The sequence below is a fragment of the Narcine bancroftii genome, chromosome 4, assembly GCF_036971445.1.
Source record: "Narcine bancroftii isolate sNarBan1 chromosome 4, sNarBan1.hap1, whole genome shotgun sequence".
Classification (NCBI taxonomy): domain Eukaryota; kingdom Metazoa; phylum Chordata; class Chondrichthyes; order Torpediniformes; family Narcinidae; genus Narcine; species Narcine bancroftii.
The window spans coordinates 213,943,628-213,968,244 of record NC_091472.1 but is presented as its reverse complement, the minus strand read 5'-3'; the positions used below and the strand labels follow the sequence as shown (position 1 = coordinate 213,968,244).

Sequence of the window (24,617 nt, the reverse complement as noted above, 5' to 3'; positions counted from 1 at the left end):
GCAAGTCTTCATAAAACATGCCCCTTTGGGTAAGGAATTTTAATTACTTGGTTTGGAAAGTTGAGTGTCATTTTGCACAACATGATGTGCGCTCATAAACAAATTAAAAAATATTTTAAAAAAGCTTGCCTAACAAAGTTAAAGGGACAGTGATGTCCTTTTGATAGATTATACAGTGTACTGATGAGGATAGGGAATATGTATCACAGCATGACGTGCCATTAAATGGATATTACTGCCTCAATGGGGAGTTTGTGGTAGGATCACTTCTTACAATAGTCTACAAAAAAAAACACTGTTACTTCATCCCCATGTCGATCACCATGGGACATTTGTTCTGATGCACAGATTCTGTTCTTCGCTAATGATTTTTATATTTCCTGGAGGAATGTGGTGGGGAGGGGAACAATGCAGAACGGAATCAATCATTTTGCTCACAGCAGATGTCATAGAATGTAAGTTACATCATTCAGTTGTGCCCTAACATGTTAATCTGTGTCATACTCCTGCTTACAAACGAGACAGATATGGAGTGGCCACAAATTCTGATCCATAAAAAGAACAAATGATCAAAGAAAGCAGAGCATAATTAGTAATCATAACACTGTGGGGCACCGCGTGAAGGTAATGGGGCAGAAGAAACGTTTTATGTATTGTGACTTCTAGAAAAAAATGACGCTTCTTGTTTGTATGCTTGGATTATCCACCCAATTAAAGGCAAAGCACTGAGTGATCTGTGTATCGGGAGGTGGAAGGGCAAGTTAATGGGATGCTGGGCACAGTTTAAGCTAGATGGCAACGATACAAACAGAGTGAAATACGGGGAATGTGGGTGACACGAAGTTCGATGGTGGTGCAGAAGGCAGTCGTTGGCTGCAGAGAGATGGTGATGTTTTGGGACGTAAAGTGGCAGACAGAGTTGTAATCTGGGCAAATAAGAGGCAATGAATTCTAGAATTCTTAGTGAAGTAGGTGTACATATGGATAGGGTAGATGGCAGAAAAACTTTCTCCAGAGATAGATGCAGGACAATGATTTAGAGTGAAGGGGAGGAGGTTTCAGGTATTGACCCAGTGAGGAGCAGGCACCTGGAATAATTGAAGCTGGAACACTGACGGAATTTAAGAAACCAATGTTTCCTCTAATTTTTAGTCGTCAGCATAAAAATCTTATGCTGTGAAAATTTTTTTTTCCTGTGACCAAAGTAAGTGCACACTGAATGCTTGTGCAAATGCAAACTTGAAATTGTTTCAAGATGATTGGCACAGCCTATCTCTCGTGGCTAATAAAACTGTATTGGAATGTTTTAATATAATACAAGTATGATTTCATTCTATCAAGTAATGTACTTAGTTAAGATTTTATTCTATATTTTGAACTACTTTGTTCAGTTTGCGCACACATTTAATTGTCTTTGTGCGCTGGTTGTAAAACGTGTGTGTTCGTGCACACGCGCACAGCTTACAGGGAACAGTGGTCTTGATGAACCCTTGAATCTCTAAGTCAGCCATTCTCAACCGTTCTTTTGGCTGGGGTCTCCTTAGGACTCTGCTCAAAGTTAATGGGCCCCCTGCTCTGTCAAGTTTAGTTGGTTTCTGCTGAACATCTCTCCTACTAACTGCATAAAAACACATTCTATAATTTCAGTCCATGGCTCCTGTTGAGAGTGGCTGCTCTTAGAAGGGGATGGACCAAGTGGGTACCATGGGGGGTGGCATGAGGATGGGTTGAGCCGAATAGCCTGTTACCCTGCTACATAATCCCATGACTCTATAATGAGCTGTTAAGGTTTGGAACAGACTGACACAACAGCCACAACAGTAACTTTCAAAAGGGAATGGATTACAAATTTTAAAAAGGCAGTGGAAGAAGACCAGAGAATAGGAATGATTATGTAATTTTTCAGTGAGGTTGCATAGATTTATGGCCTGAGTAGCCAACTTCTGTACAATAGGATTTTATGTCACAACATTAAGCATAAAAATCTCACTGGGGGTTAAATGTGCTTGCCAGATATTACAGGAAACTGAAAAACATTTCTTTCTTTAAAAAAAATTGAACTGATATAAATCAGCAATTTTATGTGAACAAAGGACAAGTTAAACAATGAACTGATGGGAATGTATTACAAGAAGAGCATCTTACCGTATTGGTGCAATGCCAGAGATCCAACATTACTCTCATCCGCCACTGGAAAACACAAGAAACATTGTTTTTATAATTCCTTTGCAATAATTGCTAATTTCCCATCTACCTGCAAGTCTGAAAGCTTAAGCCCCTCTCCAGAGACTTGGATACAAACTCCTGGCTGACACTGGGAAGGTGCTATCTTTTGGATTAGAGGTTTAAAGTGCAGCATATCTCCAATTTCAGATGGATGTGAAGTTGTATGACATTACTTCAAAGATGAACAGTGAGTCCTTCCAAGTGCCTTGATCAATATTTCTAAAAGGTATCAATAAAATTGAAAGAGTGCAGAGAATATTTATTAGGATGCTGCTGCGATTTGAGGAACGGAGTTTATTCCCTGGAGCATAGCAGAATGAGGGGAGATTTGATGGAGGTATACACAATTATGATGGGTACAGCTAGAGTAAATGGGTTAAGGGTAAAAGATGAAAAGTTAATGGGGTGAACATAAGGAGAAATTTCCTAACGCAGAGTGTTGGGAATTTAAAACGAGCTGCCAGCTGAAGCAGGGACTGTGGGCTTAATTTTGGAGAAGGACGATGGATTGGGTGCAAGTCAGTGGGACTCGGCAGAATAATAGTTTGGCACAGACTGATGAATGAGCCCCCTGCATAGCTACAGTCGAGGTGAGGAGAACCCTATCCAAGGTGAACCTTGATAAGGTAGCAGGAGTACGCAGACCAACAGATGAATGTCCTTACAGACATCTTTAACACATCAGTCCAAGAGTCCCCATGGTTTTAAAGACAGCCAGCATCAATCCAGTACCAAAGAGGGTGACAATACCAGGCATCAATGACTACCACCCTTTACACGGACCATTATGAAATGGTTTGAGCGTCTAGTGATGGAATACATCAAAACGCACCTCCCAGAGACACTCGATCCATTTAAATTCACATACAGATGGAACCATTCCATTGATGATACTATAGCTTTGTCCCTCCACTCCGTCCTTACCCACTTGGAGAACAACGACTCAAATGCCTGGCTGCTGTTTGTTGACTTCAACTTGGCATTTATTACGATCATTCCTCAGAGGCTGGCAAAGAAGCTGTCCTCAATCTCTGAAACTGGATTCTGAACTTCTTAACTGAAAGACTGCAGTATGTCCTAGTTGGTAGGAGAATGTCGAGCACTGTGACACTGAGCACAAGCGCACCTTAGGGCTGTGGGCTCAGCCTCACTATTGACCAATTGACCCACGACTGCAATGTCAGATCCAGCTCCAACAGTAACGTCGTTTGCAGATGACACAACAGTCGTTTCATTAAAAAAAAATGAGTCGCACTACAGCAGTGGTTCTCAACCTTTTTCTTTCCACTCACATCCTACTTTTAGAAATCTCTATGCCATCGATGTTCTGTGATTAGTAAGGGATTGCTTAAGGTGGTATGTGGGTGGGAAGGGAATATTGAGAGTGACTGAAATATTTTCTTGAGAAAAATTGTCATTGGCCCATTTCCTATGGAGTTCTGAAACCATGCACATAACAAGTCAATGAGGGACAATTAAAACAGTGGTTTTCAAACTTTTTCTTTCCACCCACATACCTTAACTAATCCCTTACTAATCACAGAGCACCGATGGCATAAGGCAATGGTTCTCAACCTTTTTCTTTCCACTCACATCCCACTTTAAGCATTCCCTATACCACTAGACAGTGGCTCAGATCTGTATCTAGCTCTATTGAGTTACAGAGCTTCCCCATTTGAACATGACATGTCACCTGCTGAGCATCTGATGGGATGCAGACTATGCACAACACTTCCCTACTCTGCAGACCCAAACAAGAACAGAGATCTCGAAGATGTCAAATGGAAACAAAAGCATCTGCAATGGAGACAAAAGGCAAACTATGACAAGTCAGCAAGAAGCCTAGGGCCACTGGCACAACATGGCACAAAAGGACTTGGCGATTCTAACATCTCGGACAAGAAGGGCACCGTTCTGGAGGAAGTAAATCCAAGATCCTACACTGTCAGAACAGAGGATGGTCAAATACTGAGGTGGAATCAAAATAACCTGATGAAAACGCCAGAGACACTGCAGGAACAGACCAATGCAGAAGATCCAGCCTGAACAGCGACAGAGGAAACAGCACCTGTGCTGGACAGTAGTGGACCAGCAGAGCTGACACAAGCACCTGTGTTAAGAAGATCCACATGAATTATCAAAGCACCTGATGACAGGCTGAATCTCTAAAGGGAAAAAAAAACTGCACACTTGAAATGTTTGTTCAGCTGATGTTTGTGTTTATGTTTTATGAGGAACTTTAAATTGAAATGAATACTTTATGTGTGTCATGTTGTTAGATTAAACCTCTCAAGGAAAAGGGGTGTATTGATAGAGTTCTAGTGATCCTCCTAACCACTAGAAGGAGTCTGAGACTAGCTTGTTGCAGCTTTGGTTGGATTCAAGATGGATCCCTTCACATGATTGTGGATGAGTTCTATAGCTAATAAAGACTGTATAGTTGTTTTAAATTTCTATATTACAATAAAAAAAATCATAAAGGAAAAATCATCCAGTTGGATGATAATAAACTTGAACGAGGATTAAAGGAAAGGTTAGAAACTGTAGGGAGCCTTGATTTTCAAAAGATATTGGGAACTTGGTTTGGAGGGAGAGGAATGTGTACAATAGATATAAACAGCAGGGAATAAGTGAACTGCTTGAGGAATATAAGGAGTGAAAAAAAAATCTTAAGAAAGAAATTAGTAAGGCTAAAAGGAGATATGAAGCTGCTTTGGCAGCCAAAATAAAAGATAATTCCAAAGAGTTTCTATAGATACATTAAAAGTAAAAAATAGTGAGGGATAGGCTCTGTGAGAAGTCAGAGGAGATGGAAGAAGTTTTAAACAATTTTTTTTCTTCAGGTCGGTGAGTGGTAAATTAATGGAAAGTGTTCTTCAAGATAGTCAGCATGGTTTTAAACATGGTAGATCATGTCTAACAAATCTTATAAAGTTTTTCAATGAGGTTACTCAAAAGGTTGATGAGGGGAAACCAGAAGATGTTGTCTATTTGGACTTCAGTAAGGCTTTTGACAAGGTTCCCTATAAGAGATTGAGAAAGAAGATGGAAGCTTTAGGTATGAATAATGAAGTAATGAATTGGATTCAGCAATGGTTGGATGGGAGATGCCGGAAAATTGTTTATTGAATTGGAGGCCAGTGTTGAGTGGAGAGCCTCAGGCATCGGTACTGGGTCCACTGCTGTTTGTCATATATATTAACGATCTAGATCACACATGTCAAACTCTGGCCCGCGGGCCAAATTTGGCCCGCGATATAATTATATTTGGCCCGCAAGATCATTTCAAAAATGTATTAGAGGTGGCCCGCCCTGCAGCGAGAGCCGATGCTGCTTTTTGGTAATGTCACCCCCACCATCCTCCCCCTTCATTGCACATCCTTCCCCATTGTAACACGAGAAATTGTAACACGAGAAGTCTGTCGATGTCATCAGCCGACAAGCCAGTTGGAAGACTCCCCGCACAACCAGTCACTTCTCCCACCTGTCGAGCGGTGCGGCGGATGGGCAAGCGCCTGTGATTTACTGTCGGCGCGACGGGCATGGCAGGCTGCGCACGGCCCCCGGGCAGCGCGAGCCCCGCGCGACTGGCACCGGATGGCCCTTCCACAGCGCGAGCGCACTTCTCCCGGTCGCCACGGCTTTCAGCGCTTGCACCCGCGCGGACCCCAGGGACAGCTGGTTCGGCCCTGCACGTGAAGAGAGAGATGGTGGCTGTCCGCAAAGGCTGATCGGCAGTGCGCTGGGCCTGAGTGGGTGGGTAAGCAGGGGTGGGCAGAGGATGTAGGTGAGGAGTAATGGGCAGGGGTAGTTATGGTGGTGCGAGGGGCAGTTAGAGGGAGGGATGAGTAGAAGGAGGGGTGGATAGGGAAGAGGTAAAAGGGGAGGGGCAGGGCGAGTAGGGGAGGGGTGATTAGAGGGTGAGAGACGGGTAGAGGGAGGAACAGGTTGAGGGGAGAGGCAGTAGAGGGGCGTGTATAGGATGGAGTGGGTAGAGGCAGAATGAGTGGAGTGAGGGGTGAGTAGAGGTTGGTAAAGGGCTGGTCAGGTAGAGGGATGATGGGTCGAGGGTGAATAGAGGCCTAGAGCCTGAGGAGTGAGCAGGAAATGCTGAGTCCTGATGCAGGCCAAAATGGACACAGCCTGTGAATGCTGACTACATCTCCACAGGGACCAAATATGTTTCCCTCAGGTCAAGCAAAGGGTGAACTTGAGCTACCTACTCCTAACCTGTAACATTATCCTCCTAAAGTTATATCCTAAAGTTTAACATTACATATGTTGAAAGAAGAGAAAGCATGCAGATGTTGTTGAAAATTTTCAATAAATATTTAGTTTGGCCCTCGACTTAGTCCAAGTTTTTAATTTTGGCCCTCCGTGAATTTGAGTTTGACACCCCTGATCTAGATGATAGGGTGGCAAATTGGATTAGTAAATTTGCAGATGATACAAAGGTTGGTTGTGTTGTGGAGAGCGAGGAAGATTATCAAAGCTCACAGGGTGATACAGGACAGTTAGAAGAGTGGGCTGAAAGATGGCAGTTGGAGTTTAATACTGATAAATGTGAGGTGCTACATTTTGGTAGGACTAATCAAAATAGGTCATACATGTTAAATGGAAGACATTTGAGGAGTGCAGTGCAACAAAGGAATTTAAGAGTCATGGTACATAATTCCCTGAAAGTTGAATCACGGGAGAATAGGGTGGTGAAGAAGGCATTTAGTATGTTGGCTTTCATAAATCAGAGTATTGAATACAGGAGTTGGGATGTTATGTTGAAATTGTATTAGCCATTGGTGTGGCCAAATTTGGAATACTGGTCGCCAAATTACAGGAAGGATATAAACAGAGTAGCGAGAGTGCAGAGGTTTACGAGAATGTTGCTGGGGTTTCAGGGTTTACATTACAGGAAAAGGTTGAGCAGGCCGGGACTTTATTCCCTGGAGTATAGAAGGTTGAGGGGTGATTTGATAGAGTTATTCAAAATTATAAGGGGGACAGATAGAGTCAGTGTGGACAGGCTTTTTCCACTGAGAATGGGGGAGATTTAAACAAGAGGGCATGGATTGAGAGTAAAAGGGGAAAAGTTTAGGGGAAACATGAGGGGGAATTTCTTCACCCAGAGGGTGGTGGGGAGTGGGGAATAAACTTCCGGCAGTGGTGGTAGAAGTGAGATCAATGTTAGGAAAGGTTGGATAGGTATATGGACGGGAGGGTTATGGGCCAAATACAGGTCAGTGGGGCTAGGTGGGAGTAAATGTTCGACATGGACTAGTAGGGCCAAAGTGGCCTGTTTCTGCGCTGTAAATGGTTATATCATTATATGGTTGAATTAGAAGAGCTGAAGTGCTGTTTTCTGTGCTGTAGTGTTCTATGGTTCTAATTAGAATGACTTAAACATCAAATCAGCTCATCATTATCTCATTAGGGCAACACGGTTAGTGTAGCCAGGGTGGCACAGTTGGCATAGCAGTTAGCATAAGGTTGTTACTGCATCAGTGACCAGGACCAGTGTTTGAACCCACATTGTCTGTGAGGAGTTTGCATGTTCTCCCAGCGTCTGAGTGGGATTTCTCCGAGGTCTCCGATTTTCTCCAAAAACATACCGGGGGTGTAGGTCAATTGGGCGTAAATAGGCAGCATGGACTCGTAGGCTGAAAGGGCCTGATATCATGCTGTATCTCTAAATTTAATTTTACAAATATTAAATTACCATCTATGGCCTATTGCTACCTGAAATTTTGCACTTGTATTTCCTTTGACAGAACTGCTCAATAACACATAAAGTATAAGAGATGCTCAAGGTCATGGATGGAAAATGCAAATTCACATATTTCTTCCCTTCATTTCAATAGTCCCTCCACCTCAAATTCCAGTTTCCATTGCACCATGTATGTCTCCTTTCCTGTCTGCGATTTGTCGTTATCCTAAATCACGTGAACTCCAACCTTCATCTCTGTCTCCTCTATGCTCTCCCTACTTTGCCTATGATGGGCAACCATGGCAAAATAAATAGTCAGGATTAATACTGGAAATGAACCTGCTAATGTTCCGAGTCACATTCATCAACCAATTAATGCAATGATTAACTGACCACTTTCCCCGAGAACAAGAGCAAAGGAGTAGACCATGCGACCCTTTGAACCTGCTCTGCTATTCAATAAGATCATGATCTTTGGCCTCATTTTGAAATCCAGCCCAATCCCCATAAACCTACATTTCTCAGATGCACAGAAATCTATGTTAGTTGTGAATGTGTTCAATAACTTAGAAGCCATCACCCTCTTGGGCTCCAGCCCCAAATATATAACCCTCAGTTCAGTGTGCCTTTCTGCCTTAATGTGGGATCTTATCAAATGTCTTTTGGAAATCTAAATACACTGGGCTGCATTTCATCTATCCCGCTCGTGACATCATCAAAGAACCCAGATAACTCCATGAAACATGATTTCCCTTCATGTTAACACTGCGCAACAATATTATGTTTTGCCGATGGCTTAATTTTCACTTTCTTACTCAGAGGTTCCAGTACTTTCCCAGCAACTGATTTCAGGCCTGTTTCCATGGACTTCCCCATTTTTTTCACTTCTACCCTCACTTTCAGAGACAGTAGTGTGACGTTTATCGATTTCAATGAACTGGGACTATTCCAAAACCTGGAGGGATGACAATCAATGCACCTTTTTCAGAGCCCTCAGATACTGGGTGGGAGGGTTTGTCTGCCTTATTCCCATTAAATTTGCCTACTATCTTTTCCTTACTCTCTTCCATCTGTCAGTCACGTACTCTTTTTGCTTTGTTTACACTTGTGTGAAGGCGGATCCAAAATTCTATATTCCTAAGGAGGCGAATGAATTGGGAGTGTCCTTTCTATAAAGATCGCAAATGACCCCCACCCCCGCCACCCCAATTCAAGCTAGTCCTCTTCTACTAATGAGACTTCTTGGTACACAAAACGTGTGCAGCACACCGTCTTAAATATTAATGAAAACAAACATGTTCGTCAATTTATGTTAATCAGAGCAAGTAACAGGTAACTTCATGAATGATTCAGTGTCTGCAGATTATATTTTCACTTTGCCACTGCGTTATTTAACATGTTAAATAAGAAACTGTTTTGCAATTCCAACTCAGCACCCAGAGAGCTGTTGTCAGGAGACATCAGTAAGGATGGAAGCTCTGTACTACATGTGTAAATGATAGCAGATTTAGTTTGGTGTCCTTTCCCTTACACAGAATTGTATTAAATTAACAGCACAGAAACACTCCACAATAAAACTCCAGTGATTCACCAGGCAACACTTGCCATGCTCCTGTGGCCTCAGTTCCTGTACTCTTTTCACCTGACCTGAATACTGTATCCCTGTGCACCCCCCACCCCCGCCCCCCACAACCTTACTGGGTTCACTGGAGAACTTATTATCAGACCATGCAATGCAGGGAAAAAACCAAGTGAATCAAAGTGGTGGAGGAATTCAGGGGGCCAAGTAGCATCCATGGAATAGTTTGCAGATACATGGACTGAAGGGCCTGTTCCAGTGCTATACTATTCAGTGTTCAATGAGTGAGGGATGGAGTTTGAATAGAGATCAGAGTCAAAAACCCATAGCTGTCTGGAACATTCCAAGTCAATCCAAAAGCAAAAGCTAAAATAAATGACAACAAGATTGAAGTATTCCATTTCATTCACTGGTTCACCTCCCAGAACCATGACTTCCACTACCTCCAGACCTAAGGGGGCAGATTCCCTTCCAAGTCACACACCAGTTCTTCTCGGATTCACATCAATGCTACCTTCATCATTGCTGTATCTAAACCCTGAAACTCCCTCCTCAATGGCACCTTCGCCAAGAGGACCATAATAGTTGAAGGCAATGGTTCACCACCACTACCTTCTCGAGGGCAAATGGGGATGGACAAAAATTACAGGCCAGCAAAGCCCAGATCAGAAGTAAAGACATGAAGGTGATTGAAAGGATTTAATCGCTCATTGTTTGCATGAATGTTGCATTGTTCAATTGGAAAGGGAATTGCTCATTGCAAAAGTATCTCTTCATACATCTGTGAAGTCAATGAGATTAAAAATTGGCACATTCCTAAATTCTGTTGGCTATCAACAAAGCAACAATGCCTCCACGCATTCTGTGGCCATCAATGCTTTCAAAAGAATGGATGAATATTAAAAGTCGGTGTGTAAGAAGGGGAGAAACAGGTGTCCAGCAGTCCCAAATTACTCTCTCACCTTTCACTCGAAAGGTAATGCAGAAATCAAACACTTTTTTTGGACAAGATTCAGTATTAACCTCTGGAAATGCAAAATGGTCGGGAACTAAAAGTAATTTACCACTGCAGGAGATTTTAAACTCACCCACCTATTGAGAAGCTGACAGCAGAATGACACAACATTTGATCCTCACCCATCGTTTCCATGTAGTTCAATGTATAGTTATGTCAGATGTGGTTGAAAACCCACTATCCCTGAGGGAATAATCAGGGCAATCTATTCTGCAGATTCCATGAGTTTCTTGCCCCCCGAGTAAAAGTAAACGATCTGAGAATGGGTAGATGTCACGTGCACTCTCAACCTGAGTTACCGATATCTCAATATGATAATAATTATACTGAGTTATTGTCTCACACACACAAGTACAACATACATATGCACTGAAATTCTGATGTGCTGCAGTCAAACAGGTACTAGTTAACAAAAAAACTTCAATGATATATATTCAATTACCCCAGTACAGAAAGCGGTAATATTTAAAAAAAAATTTGCAGTTATAGTAGTGCAAGTAAAAAAAAGTAACGCTTCATTAGTGCAAACAGGTCTTTTGGGATGCTGGAGTAGTTTATGGTTCGGGTTATAGATTTCAGATTTATTGTCAGGATAATACATGATATCACATACGACCCTAAGATTCTTTTTCCTGCAGCCGATGCAAAATTACCACTTGTTGGCAGTGCAAAAAAAATTACCAATGTACACAACATTTAAACAAACTGACTGTGCACTGCAAATGGACCCCTCATGGTTCAAGTCTTGTGGCACCTATAACTCTTTCCAAATGGCAGCAGTGCACAGTGCACAGAGCGTGTGCTGGGTGGTGTGGATCCTTAATGATTGCTGCTACGCTCTGATGGCAGTGTTCCCTATAGATGTTCTCAATGATCGGGAGGGTTTTGCCTGCGATGTCCTGGGTTGTGCCCACACCTTTTTGCAGGGCTTTATCCTCAGGGGTATTGGTGTCCCCATACCAGATGGTGACGCAGCCTGTCAGAACACTTTTCACCACACATCTGTAGAAATTTGCCACAGTTTCGGAGACTATACCAAACCTCTGCAATTTCGTGAGGAAGTAGAGGCGCTGACATGCCTTCTTCATGATGCCATTAGTGTGTTTGGACCAGGAAAGATCCTCCAAGATAATGACTCCCAAGAACTTAATTTGCTCACCTTCACTACCTTTGATCGCTCAGCAATCACTGGATTGTACTCCTCTGTTTTACCTTTCCTGAAGTCAACAATCAGCTCCTTGCTTTTGGTGACAATGAGTGTGAGGTTATTGTCGGTGTACCATTCTGCAAGGTTTTCAATCTCCCACCTGTATACTGACTCGTCACCCTTTTTGTAGATGGTGTTATTGTCGTACTGAGCAACACAATCATAGGTGTTATAGCAAGTAGAGCAGGGGGCTAAGAACGCAGACGTGTGGTGCTCTGGGCAGTGATTATAAAGGGTGGTTCAAGAGACTGATGGCTATTGGAAATGAACCTAGAGATGCTGAAACGCGATAGAGCATATGGTAACATGCTGTATGGTTAGTGCAATGCTATTACAGAGCCAACAATCAGGCCTCGAATCCGGAACTGTCCATAAAGAGTTTGTACATTCTCCCTGTGTCTGCGAGGGTTTCTCCGTGTGCTCCAGATTCCTCTACCCATCAAAACGCACGGGAGTCATAGGTAAATCGGATGCAATGGGACAGCACAGGCTTGTGTACAGAAGAGGCCTGTTACCATGCTGTATATCTAGAATTTAAATTTAAAAAAAATTAAATGTAACAAAAAGCAGTGAATGCTGGAAATAGTCAGCAGGTCGTGCAGCATCCACAAAGAAAGAAAGAGAGCAAGTGGCTGAGGGTGAAGAGCAGATATGCAGCACCTTCGTTTTATTTTGCTTTGTGAACCCCTCATTGTATTGGACTCAGACTGGTGAAGAAGCTGGCTGCCTGTCACCTAATGCTTACTGCTATCATTTCTTTATGTTCAGATCTGCAGCAACTCTTGGGAGACTGGGAGTCGATTTAAATTTTCAGAACTGGTCAGCAAGAAAATTCCAATTGCAAATATCCCGAATTTAGAAGCCATAAAAGCATTTCTGTGTCATATTAGACACGGAGTGTCAAGTGAATTGCTTGCTCATGTTTTGAGCAAGGGAGCATTCCTTTTTTTATATCTCAACTGGATGTTCACTTGAAAGAAAATGATTAAGTGAATGCACCAGGTCACAAATCAATGCCCACCTGCAAGAGTTCAACTGGATAGTGCTGCCCTATTGACACAGCCATCATCCAAACCAGCCTCATGGTATCTGACCAGACACTTCAAATATACAAAAGAATCCCATGAACTGCTGGAGCTAATCTGACTACAACTGAAAGAATTTGTGCATTTCATTGAACAAAAACCTCCAGATGTATCAACAAGGTCAAAACCCAGTCACATTCTATTTTTAAAGAACACGTGTTAAAAACCAAAAGTATTTCCTTATCTCCACTGCACTTGGCCTTTGTTTATATCAAATAAAATCTAGTATTACAATAAATTCCCTCCTTCGACCACCCACTCAGGGCCAACCCTTTCATTTTCTAAAAGCGGTGTTTTGTCCAGAGTTAAGAATCTATAAAAGGCCATTCAATCCAGGCGCAGCACACCAGGACAGTTAGTGCAGCTGTTGTCTCGCAGCTCCAGTGACTCGGGTTCAATTCTGATCTCGGCCACTGCCTGTAAGGAATTGACACATTCCCCCTGCCTTTCCCTGGGTGCTCCGGTTTCCTCCCAGTGCTCCGGTTTCCTCAAGACTTGTCAACTGGGAGGTTTAGTTGCCACTCACGTATGGATGAGTGGTCAAATCTGCCAGGAGGGGAGGGGGAGAGGGGTTAACAGTGGGAATGAGGAAAGATTATGAAAATACAAACAGTGAATTCCAGACATACTCAATCATGTATCAGGGCACATCAGGCCTGCCCTGCTGAGTACTTCTAACATTTTGTTTTTGTTTTTGATTTCTAGCTACTGCAATTTTTATTTGCCTTTCAATGAGACAACAAATATTAAAGAGGAGGCATGATGGTCAGTGTCGACATTTCCATATTATGAGTCTTCACTCCACCAGAATCAGGATTTATTATCATGAACAAGTCATGAAATTCGGGGTTTTGTGGCAGGATCACAGGGCAAACATTCATATTATAATCTTCTTACGACATTACTGTAAAAATATAAAAGTAATAGGTGCACGAGAAGTAAGGCCGTGTCGGTGATTCATCGATTATTCAGGAATCTGATGGTGGAGGGGAAGAAGCTGTCCTTGTGCCATCAAGCTTCTGTACCTCCTTCCTGACAGTAGCAGAGTGAAGAGGGTGTGACCTGGATGACGGGAGTCTTTGAGACACCACCCCATGTAGATGTCCTCGATGGAGTGAAGTCTGGTGCCTGTGATGTCGCAGGCCAAGTTTACAACCCTCTGGAGTTTATCAAGAACATCTACAAGAAGTGGTAAGAAAGCAGCCTCTATCCTCAAGGACTCTCACCACCCAGGCCATGCCCTCTTCGCTCTGCTACTGTCAGGAAGGAGGTGCAGGAACCTGAGGGCACAAGGACAGCTTCTTCCCCTCCGCCATCAGATTTCTGAATGGACAATGAACCACCGTCACTGCCTTACTTTCTCTTACTTTTTTGCGCTTATTTATTTAGTTTTAAATGTAATTTTATAGCAATGTTTGCACTGTGATGCAGCCACAAAGCAACAAATTTCATGACATGTTCATCACAATAAATTCTGATTCTGAGCATGCTCCGTGGAAGCAAATTTATGGGGTTATTACCGGAATTGTAACACTACTCCAAGACCACCAAGAATACATCTGCATTATTGCAACATCATTTCCTTTTGGACTAATTGCAACTGTGAATACTTATCTATCCTTTTATGTTTATTATCTTTTGCTCCTATTGTGTGGTTATTTAATTTAAACTTATTGTTTGTTGTTTTTTACATTGTCATGGCAAGCAAGAATTTCAGTGCTTCTGCCATTGGTACACATGCATATGACAATAAACATCTAATCAAGTTTGCAGATTCTATGTACTGTGGTATTTGGAAAGAAGGGAAGCCAACAATATGGCCATCAAAAGTTAGAGTGGTGGTACTGGTCACCACCTTGCAGGAAGGATGCGGAAGCTATGGAGAGGGTGCAGTGGAGATTTACTAGGATGTTGCCTGGATTGGAGAATGTGTCTTATCATGGAAGGTTAGCCAAACTATGGCTTTTCTCTTTGGATGAAGAGAGTTTAGAGGGTATTTAATAGAGGCATAGATAGGGTGTCCAACCAACACTTGTTTCCTGGTATGACAATAACAAACACCAAAGGACATCTGTATAAGGTGAGAAGAGGAAAGTTTTGGGGAGATGTCAGGGGTTAAGTATTTTACACAGAGTTGTGGGTGCCTGGAATGCATTGCTAGGGGTGGTGGTGGAGGCTGGTACAACAGGCACATGGATGTTAGAAAAATAGAGGGTTGTGGGTATGAGGTAAGGAAGGTTTGGATTGTTGAGTCAGTTTATATAGATCGGCACAACGTTGTGGGCTCAAAAGCCTGTACTGTCAATGTGGGACATGAGTATGCTGACTTCAGTGGAGGGGAAGTAACAATCCTCTGAAAAGGAGGACATGGAATGGAAGCCCTCACCATGGGAGCAGATGCCGCAGAGGCAGGGAAAGTGGACGGCGAGACAAAGTGCAGGAGATGGCTCCATTGATCGCAGTGGAGAGGAAGCCATGTTTAAAAAGAAGTTCGTTTCAGATGTCATGATGAAGGGTTGCTCCCACTCACACTGCTTGACCTGCTGAATTTCCCCAGCAGATTGTTGCTCGAGAGTGGCAGTGTGCTATGTAGGCTGGAAAAGTGGGACACGAATAACAATGATTCCTCTCTTTCTCTCTCAGCCTTTGCAAGGTTAATGCAATGGGTTTTTTTCCCCAAGATTGTCTGTAAAAGCAGCCTCTATCCTCAAAGACCCCCACCACCCAGGCCATGGCCTCTTCACTCTGTTATCATCAGGAGCCTGAAGACGGGCACAAAGATGGGTTCTTCCCCTCCGCCATCAGATTCTTGAATAATCAGTGAACCAAAGTCACTGCCTTACATTTCCTGCACTATTATTTTAATTTTTTTATAGTAATGTCGTAAGATGGTTATAATATGAATGTTTGCCCATTGATACTGCTGCAAAGCACTTGTTCATGACAATAAATCCTGATTCTGACAACACTGTCAGCCTGTGAGCAGGAGGCTGGGGAGGAGGTACAATAAATCTGAACTCCCACCTACCAATCAACTGTAAAGCAAACAAAGTCAATTTACTCAGGGAACGGAGCATGTTTAAAGGGATGGATAATATAGAATTTATGAAAGAAATCTCCCAATCAAAGCATAAAAACACTAACCGAGAAACCATAGTTGCTGACACATTAGAGTTACCACCTTGTCTTGGCATTTAACCATGGGACTCAGGATGGCAAGGAAATGCATGTATAATTTTTGAATCTTTTCATTGGTTTTTGAGAAAATAATAATATCAGATCCGTAGATACATATGATATAAAGTTCAGGTAAAAGTAAATTAAAATGACAGATGATAAACAAGATCCATATGATCCGTGTTGTCATAAAGAAAAAAAAGAAAAAATTCCTATAACTAATGTAATTTCTAACCCCAACCTATAATCTGTGATTACAATCAAACAGAAGCATCAACTACCAATTTCAATCCTAATAGTTAAAAAAATGAAGAAAAAGAAAAAAAGATTTTTAATTAAAAGCAAAAATAATTGTTGTATACATTTTGAAAATATTTGAAAAAGGAAGCCCAAAGAGAATTTTTTAAAACTCATTGTAGTAGTGGAGCACCTACTGGAGAGAGGGATGCCATCAAATCTGTGTGGGAGGGACAACATCTTTCCCCTGCAACAGAATGAGCCTTCTAGCAAATGGGGAAGCAAAAGCAACCACATGGGATCGAGAGGGCCTCAAAATTAAGTCCATGAGTCCACTCCTTCCAAAAATAGCAATAAAAAGGGCTCAGAGACAGATTTATATCAAGAATTAAAGACAATGTAGTAAATATCTCTTTCCAGTAGTTACAAAGGGAGGGATATCACCAGAACATATGATATAAAGGACCTTCCTGAGTTGTACACTGATCACATTTAGAGGATATATTGGGGTAAAATTTAGCTCATTGAACTTGGGAGTAGTGGGCCCTATGGATGACTTTAAATTGTAATAAGGAATATCTAGCACAGAGATAGGATGAATGTGCATGCTTTAAAATAGAGTCCCATGTATCTTCAGGAAACAGTTGTTGAAAGTCCTGCTCCCAAATTTTCTTAATTTTAGATAAAGAACTATTGTGAAATCTGAAAAGTAGTTCATAAAGGGCTGATTAGGTCTAAAATTATATACTTCCGAGATAAGATTAAAATCTAAGACTTGGGGAAGCCTCAATGTTAAGGGGTTTAAGAATTTCAAAACTTCAAAACAAGCGTCACATCACCCTAATCAGTGTCTATGCTCCAACCCTCCAGGCGGAACCAGCAGAAAAGAACAAGTTCTACACCGACCTGCGCAACCTCATCCAACGTACCCCTACAGCCGACAAGGTTGTCATCCTGGGCGACTTCAACGCTCGTGTCGGCAAAGACTCAGAAACCTGGCCAGGAATCCTGGGCAAGCATGGCGTCGGCAAGTGCAACGACAATGGGCGCCTCCTGTTGGAGCTCTGCGCAGAACAGCGGCTTGTCATTACAAACACCCTTTTTCAGCAGAGGGACAGCCTTAAGACCACCTGGATGCATCCCCGATCCAAACACTGGCACCTCCTGGACTACATCCTGGTGCGAGAAAGTGACAAACGAGATGTGCTCCACACCAGGGTCATGCCTAGCGCGGAATGCCACACTGACCACCGGCTGGTTCGCTGCAAGCTCAACCTTCACTTCAAACCAAAGCCCAGGAACAATAAAGCCCCCAGAAAGAGGTTCAATGTTGGAAACCTGCAGTCAGACGAAGCGAGAGGAAACTTCCAGGCAAACCTCAAAGCAAAGCTCGACGATGCAACCCGCCTCACGGACCCGTCCCCTGAAACCCTCTGGGATCAGTTGAAGACTACCATACTGCAATCCACTGAAGAGGTACTGGGCTTCTCCTCCAGGAAAAACAAGGACTGGTTTGACGAAAACAGCCAGGAAATCCAGGAGCTGCTGGCAAAGAAGCGAGCTGCCCACCAGGCTCACCTTACAAAGCCGTCCTGTCCAGAGAAGAAACAAGCCTTCCGTCGCGCATGCAGCCATCTTCAGCGCAAACTCCGGGAGATCCAAAATGAGTGGTGGACTAGCCTCGCCAAACGAACACAGCTCAGCGCGGACATTGGCGACTTCAGGGGTTTCTACGAGGCTCTAAAGGCTGTGTACGGCCCCTCACCCCAAGTCCAAAGCCCGCTGCGCAGCTCAGACGGCAAAGTCCTCCTCAGCGACAAGATCTCCATCCTCAACCGATGGTCAGAACACTTCCAATCACTTTTCAGTGCCAACCGCTCAGTCCAAGATTCCGCCCTGCTCCAGCTCCCTCAACAGCCCCTAAGGCTAGAGCTGGATGAGGTTCCCACCCTGGATGAGACATATAAGGCAATCGAACAACTGAAAAGTGGCAAAGCAGCAGGTATGGATGGAATCCCCCCAGAAGTCTGGAAGGCTGGCGGCAAAACTCTGCATGCCAAACTGCATGAGTTTTTCAAGCTTTGTTGGGACCAAGGTAAACTGCCTCAGGATCTTCGTGATGCCACCATCATCACCCTGTACAAAAACAAAGGCGAGAAATCAGACTGCTCAAACTACAGGGGAATCACGTTGCTCTCCATTGCAGGCAAAATCTTCGCTAGGATTCTACTAAATAGAATAATACCTAGTGTCGCCGAGAATATTCTCCCAGAATCACAGTGCGGCTTTCGCGCAAACAGAGGAACCACTGACATGGTCTTTGCCCTCAGACAGCTCCAAGAAAAGTGCAGAGAACAAAACAAAGGACTCTAAATCACCTTTGTTGACCTCACCAAAGCCTTCGACACCGTGAGCAGGAAAGGGCTTTGGCAAATACTAGAGCGCATCGGATGTCCCCCAAAGTTCCTCAACATGATTATCCAACTGCACGAAAACCAACAAGGTCGGGTCAGATACAGCAATGAGCTCTCTGAACCCTTCTCCATTAACAATGGCATGAAGCAAGGCTGTGTTCTCGCACCAACCCTCTTTTCAATCTTCTTCAGCATGATGCTGAACCAAGCCATGAAAGACCCCAACAATGAAGACGCTGTTTACATCCGGTACCGCACGGATGGCAGTCTCTTCAATCTGAGGCGCCTGCAAGCTCACACCAAGACACAAGAGAAACTTGTCCGTGAACTACTCTTTGCAGATGATGCCGCTTTAGTTGCCCATTCAGAGCCAGCTCTTCAGCGCTTGACGTCCTGCTTTGCGGCAACTGCCAAAATGTTTGGCCTGGAAGTCAGCCTGAAGAAAACTGAGGTCCTCCATCAGCCAGCTCCCCACCATGACTACCAGCCCCCCCACATCTCCATCGGGCACACAAAACTCAAAACGGTCAACCAGTTTACCTATCTCGGCTGCACCATTTCATCAGATGCAAGGATCGACAATGAGATAGACAACAGACTCGCCAAGGCAAATAGCGCCTTTGGAAGACTACACAAAAGAGTCTGGAAAAACAACCAACTGAAAAACCTCACAAAGATAAGCGTATACAGAGCCGTTGTCATACCCACACTCCTGTTCGGCTCCGAATCATGGGTCCTCTACCGGCACCACCTACGGCTCCTAGAACGCTTCCACCAGCGTTGTCTCCGCTCCATCCTCAACATCCATTGGAGCGCTTACACCCATAACGTCGAAGTACTCGAGATGGCAGAGGTCGACAGCATCGAATCCACGCTGCTGAAGATCCAGCTGCGCTGGATGGGTCACGTCTCCAGAATGGAGGACCATCGCCTTCCCAAGATCGTGTTATATGGCGAGCTCTCCACTGGCCACCGTGACAGAGGTGCACCAAAGAAAAGGTACAAGGACTTCCTAAAGAAATCTCTTGGTGCCTGCCACATTGACCACCGCCAGTGGGCTGATAACGCCTCAAACCGTGCATCTTGGCGCCTCACAGTTTGGCGGGCAGCAACCTCCTTTGAAGAAGACCGCAGAGCCCACCTCACTGACAAAAGGCAAAGGAGGAAAAACCCAACACCCAACCCCAACCAACAAATTTTCCCTTGCAACCGCTGCAATCGTGTCTGCCTGTCCCGCATCGGACTTGTCAGCCACAAACGAGCCTGCAGCTGACGTGGACTTTTTACCCCCTCCATAAATCTTCGTCCGCGAAGCCAAGCCAAAGAAGAAGAATCTGTAAATAGTGTAAGAAATGTTGATTTGGTCATTTAAATTTGGCATCTCGTTGCTCAAAATAGACATGGCTTTGGTCTATATACAAGTTCAAGAAAGATTGAATACCTAACCAAGACCATTGCGTATATGCAATGTCTTGATCCGAGGGTAAGAAAAAGGAATTTTGTAAAATTGGACTAATTAATAAAAAATCTATGATAACCAAATTGATTTCTAAATTGGAACTAAATACGCAAAATATGTGAAACTACCAAATGTCAGTTAGTTTGGAGAGCGAAAAAGACAATTGTGCTCCAAGTACTGAGATAAGGGTGTCTTTTAATGAATTTAATCTCTAAGTCAATCCATCCTGAGGCACCTGAATATTCATTATGATGTATCCAAATAATGATATATCTAATAAAGTCTCAAATTAGGTAATGCCAAGCCCCAAAGGAAAAGCATGGTATTAAACTGCTCATTGATAAATGCCCTTGAGAAGGTGGTGGCAAGCTGATTCTTATCTGGTAAAGACACTCCTGATGGAGTACCAAGCTAATGACAAGAAGCAGTCACATTTCCAGGAAGGGACGCTTGAAGGGAACATGGCTGATGAGGTTTCTGTGCACTTGATGTTCTTGCCTTTCTGGAAGGTGGAGGGTGTGAATTTGGGAAGGGCTTTTGAAACCCCTCGAGAAATTGCTACCTTTGAGATATTTAATTAAAAAAATATATTTACAATGTGGTAGAAGCCAATTCTGGCCATTGAAACCCATGCCTCCCAATTTCACGCCAATTAACCTACAACCCTGTACGTTTTGGAGGGTGGGAGGAGACCTGAGCACCTTGAGTAAACCCATGGAGACATGGAGAGAATGTACAAACTCCTTATAGAAAGTGCCCACACTAACTGTGCCACAGTGTTTTTTTTTAAATCATTTATCATAATATCTATGTACTTGACAGGATAAAATTTTAACTGATAATTTGTCCTTCTTGGGAGACTTTACAAGGATCAATATAAATCCTGGTTATTGGTAACTAATGACACAGATGTCATAGTATAATGGCTACTTGAAAGGGGGCATTCAGCTCTAAACTGAATGGTTTATAAGAGTAAGCGGGAAGCAGTGTGGGATTTGGCCAGGCAGGTGTGGTTAAACCTCCAACGTATGGAACTCCTTCATCATCGCCTCGTTTTACTCCCCTGTGGGTTGTGTAACGCAGCCTTGCACCATCTTCAATCAATGTCACTTCAGTGTTATTTTTAACCCTCATTAACTCTACTTTCATCTTATTAAGACCAAAGCATAGACTTCAAAACAAGCTGCAGATGGCAGGGAGATCACAAGGATCTAATCCTGGAGGGGGTGGGGGGTGTGGAGAGAGAGAGAGGAGGCAGGGGTCCACAGTCCACTCAGCTTGGCAAGTTAAATGATAAATTGTTTTCAACTCATCTTCTCTGCACTTTGTTTATTTTAGTTTGTTTTGTGAACAACAGGTTCTCACCCAAATCCATGCTTTTGGAGCCGCTGATCTTTCCCGGAGATTGCCGCTTGATAGTGACACCATGCTGAGGTCTATCCGGTACTCTCTGCTGCTGTGGCCGGGATGGGGAACTGAGCTCCAACCTGTGGAACGAGTGAGAAAATGGTTGGGGTGGGGAAGATGGGAGAAAAAAGGTCAGGCAGACATATTTAAAGAAACAGTTTCTGCAACAAACCTCTCGTCAGATCTCTGCATTGTGCTATCTGTACACACAAAGAAAAGCATGGGCCGCAACACAAGATTTTCCCTTCTAGCTCGGTTTCAACAGGCAGGACTCTTAGCCCTCAGGCAGCAGGTCAGCAAATCGGGCCCCATTTCAGAGTGTTGAACACAGCGAAAAAAATACATAAAAGAACCAGCTGGCATGTGTGCTATTATCCGTAATAACTACTGTGGGGATGAAACAACCCTTCCAATGACATGGAGCAAGGCTATGCTCTGAAATGTTTTTGACAGGACGACATTTCTGGGGAAGACCAAGGCATAAAATTATTAACGCACCCAATGATAATGTTCCAGAAACACAATTGTGTTACTCCTCACTTTGTTCAAGTTTGAGCTCAAAATTGGGAAGCAGCCCTAAGAGGGGTTTAGACAAGAAAGTCTGCAGACACTGCAGATGCAGTTGAACACACAAAAGTGCTGGAGAAACTCAGTAGGCCTTTGTTGCGCCTGTCTGCTTTTAGCTCACACCCTGATGAAGGGCTGAGGCCCAGACGTAACCTGCTGAGTTTCTCTAGCACTTTTGTGTTAAGGAGTAATGGGAAGCTTTTTACATGTTCTCCTTTGATGCTTCCTGATTAAATGGGTAAATATCGCTTCTAAAGCAAACAGACACTGATTAACCATTTTGTTGCAAGGATTGGAGCTTAATTTGTTTTCATGATCAACGGCCTGACAAGAAATTATTGGGCCTTTACCCTCTTCTGGGATCATACTGAGCATAAATTATCAGCATTAACTTTTGTCATCTTTCCTTCATTGGGAAGGTAACTGTGTCTCAAAAGTATGTTATTGCTTGTGATGCTCTTTGGAGATTCTTTGAGCTCATGAAAGTTACACTCATTTTTAATTTATCAATTTTATTCTAATTTAGATATACAATGCAGTAACGGGCCCTTCCGGCCCAAGAGCTCACGCCACCCATATGACCAATTAACCTCCAAACACCGTAAGTCTTTAGAACATGGGAGGACTCCAGAGTGACCGGAGGAAACCCACATGTGTCACAAGGGGAGTGTACAAACTCCTGACAGACACCAGGGGATTCGAACCCGGGTCGCTGACACTATAATAGCATGGCACTAACCGCTAGGACCCCACTGATTGATTTGAAACGTCTTTCTTCTTGAATTGTGAACAGCTAAATGAACACCAGTAGATAATCAATCAGTAACTTGTAGCAATGCACAATGTTTAGTCAGTGCTAATATTTGCGACAAACCTCTTATCTTCATGAAAAAATCGCATCTTGTGTCCACCCAGGGCTTCGTCTTCATCTGGATGAGGCGGAATGGGAGGTGGAACTTCAACTTCTCCCTCTTCATAGGCTGTTAATGTAAACAAGAATGTAAAATGATACCCTCTGTACAAAGTCCTCGGAGCAATCTTCCCAGTGAAACATTACAGTATGGGAATGCTGATAGATGTGAGACTTTCAGTGGGAGACAGAGTCCACACTTGTTGGACTCTGCAATCAGTGCATGTCTAAATTCCCTAACCTCCCTTCCATGGATTCCATCTCCCACTGCCTGAAAAAGGCAGCCAACAAACTGAAAGATCTTTCATAGCCTCTCTTCCCCCTTCCCCTGGCAAAGAGAGATGGCACACACCAGCCACACTTCAAAACTGTTTCTTGCCAGCAGCCATCAGGCTCCTGAATGAACCCCATGCCGGTGTGTGCTCACTTTGATCTTCCTTCTTATTGTTATCCTGCACTCTGTAAATTGTGGTAGTCTGCCTGCAGGAAAACCTTTCTCACAGTATAAGGTGTTCTGAAACAAACAAACTTCAACTTAAAATTTGGCTGTTAGCCCAGAAGAATGTTAACTTTGAGAATTTCCTCCCCCCGATATTACTGTTGATTACTGCAGAACAACCACGTTTCCATGATCTGAGAGGAATGACTCCATTAGAAATCATCCTTGAACAACACCAACGTGTCAAAGGCAGTGTCAGCAGACCAATGACACCAGGACAAAGTAAAACTGAGAAATAGACCCAGACGTCTTTGAGAAGAACTTTGAATTTGGCATCCTGTACAATTCAAGGCAGGTGACAGCATCATTGCAGATTTTCATTCCAAATTAGGTTAAAACTGTTGGCTAGGCCCCCAAATTTGACAAAGAAATGTGGAATTCTTCACACAAAAGTTATCTGAACAACTGCAGAAAACAGACATCAAAAGAATGACTAATTGATTGCAATATTTGCTGAAATTGGAAGCAGACATTAGGCAACACAGCCAAGGTGGATGCAAGTATAGGGGAGGGGAGGTTTCCGCAACATTTTTGGTGGTTGCTTGAGTCCACCGCTTGTTGAATTCCGGATAATGGGGATTTTATTGCATGGGAGACATGGGAGACTGCAGATGCTGGAATATGGAGCAAAGAACAATCTGCTGGGGGAACGCAGCATCAACAGGAATTTTAAAAAAACGGTCGTCATTTTGGGCTGGAACCTGTGAGGATTTGCCAGGCTTAAGTCACAAGAAAAGGTTGTAAAAGGCAAGTTTCCATTCCATACCACTGAGGTTAATGGGTGATTTGATCAGGACTTTCAACGTAGCAACAGTCTGGGGACAGGAAAGAGGAGTCTCAAACACAGGATCATGGCTTGGGCAATATAAGGAGGCCTTTTAAGAGCAACAAACAGCAAAGAGTTGTCCATACACACAGTGGTAGCAATTTGGATGCTCGTCAGCAAATGGGATCTGCAACTTGCTTGGACAATTCTTGATTTAAACTAAAATGAATATTTTTAATTCTTAGGTTAACGCAACACCAGCGAATGGAACCAGGGTTCGAATCCCATGCTGTCTGTAAAGCATTTGTACGTTCTCCCTGTATCTGTGTGGGTTTTCCCCTGGGGCTCTGCTCCTGCTGGGAACCTAA

The 24,617-nt window shown here is 43.4% G+C and overlaps 1 protein-coding gene across 5 annotated transcripts in view; it reads right to left on the bottom strand.

Annotated features, from left to right (window-relative positions):
* Positions 1 to 24,617, bottom strand: part of LOC138761575 (partitioning defective 3 homolog B-like) — a 1,428,627-nt gene that overhangs the window by 639,871 nt on the left and 764,139 nt on the right. For all 5 annotated transcript variants that reach the window (XM_069933904.1, XM_069933905.1, XM_069933906.1 and 2 more), the window contains 3 exons: positions 22,949 to 23,054; positions 21,466 to 21,587; positions 2,146 to 2,190 (listed from right to left, as the gene is read on the bottom strand). In XM_069933904.1, the coding sequence (XP_069790005.1) occupies positions 2,146 to 2,190; positions 21,466 to 21,587; positions 22,949 to 23,054 (273 nt within the window). The remainder of the gene's footprint in view (positions 1 to 2,145; positions 2,191 to 21,465; positions 21,588 to 22,948; positions 23,055 to 24,617) is intronic.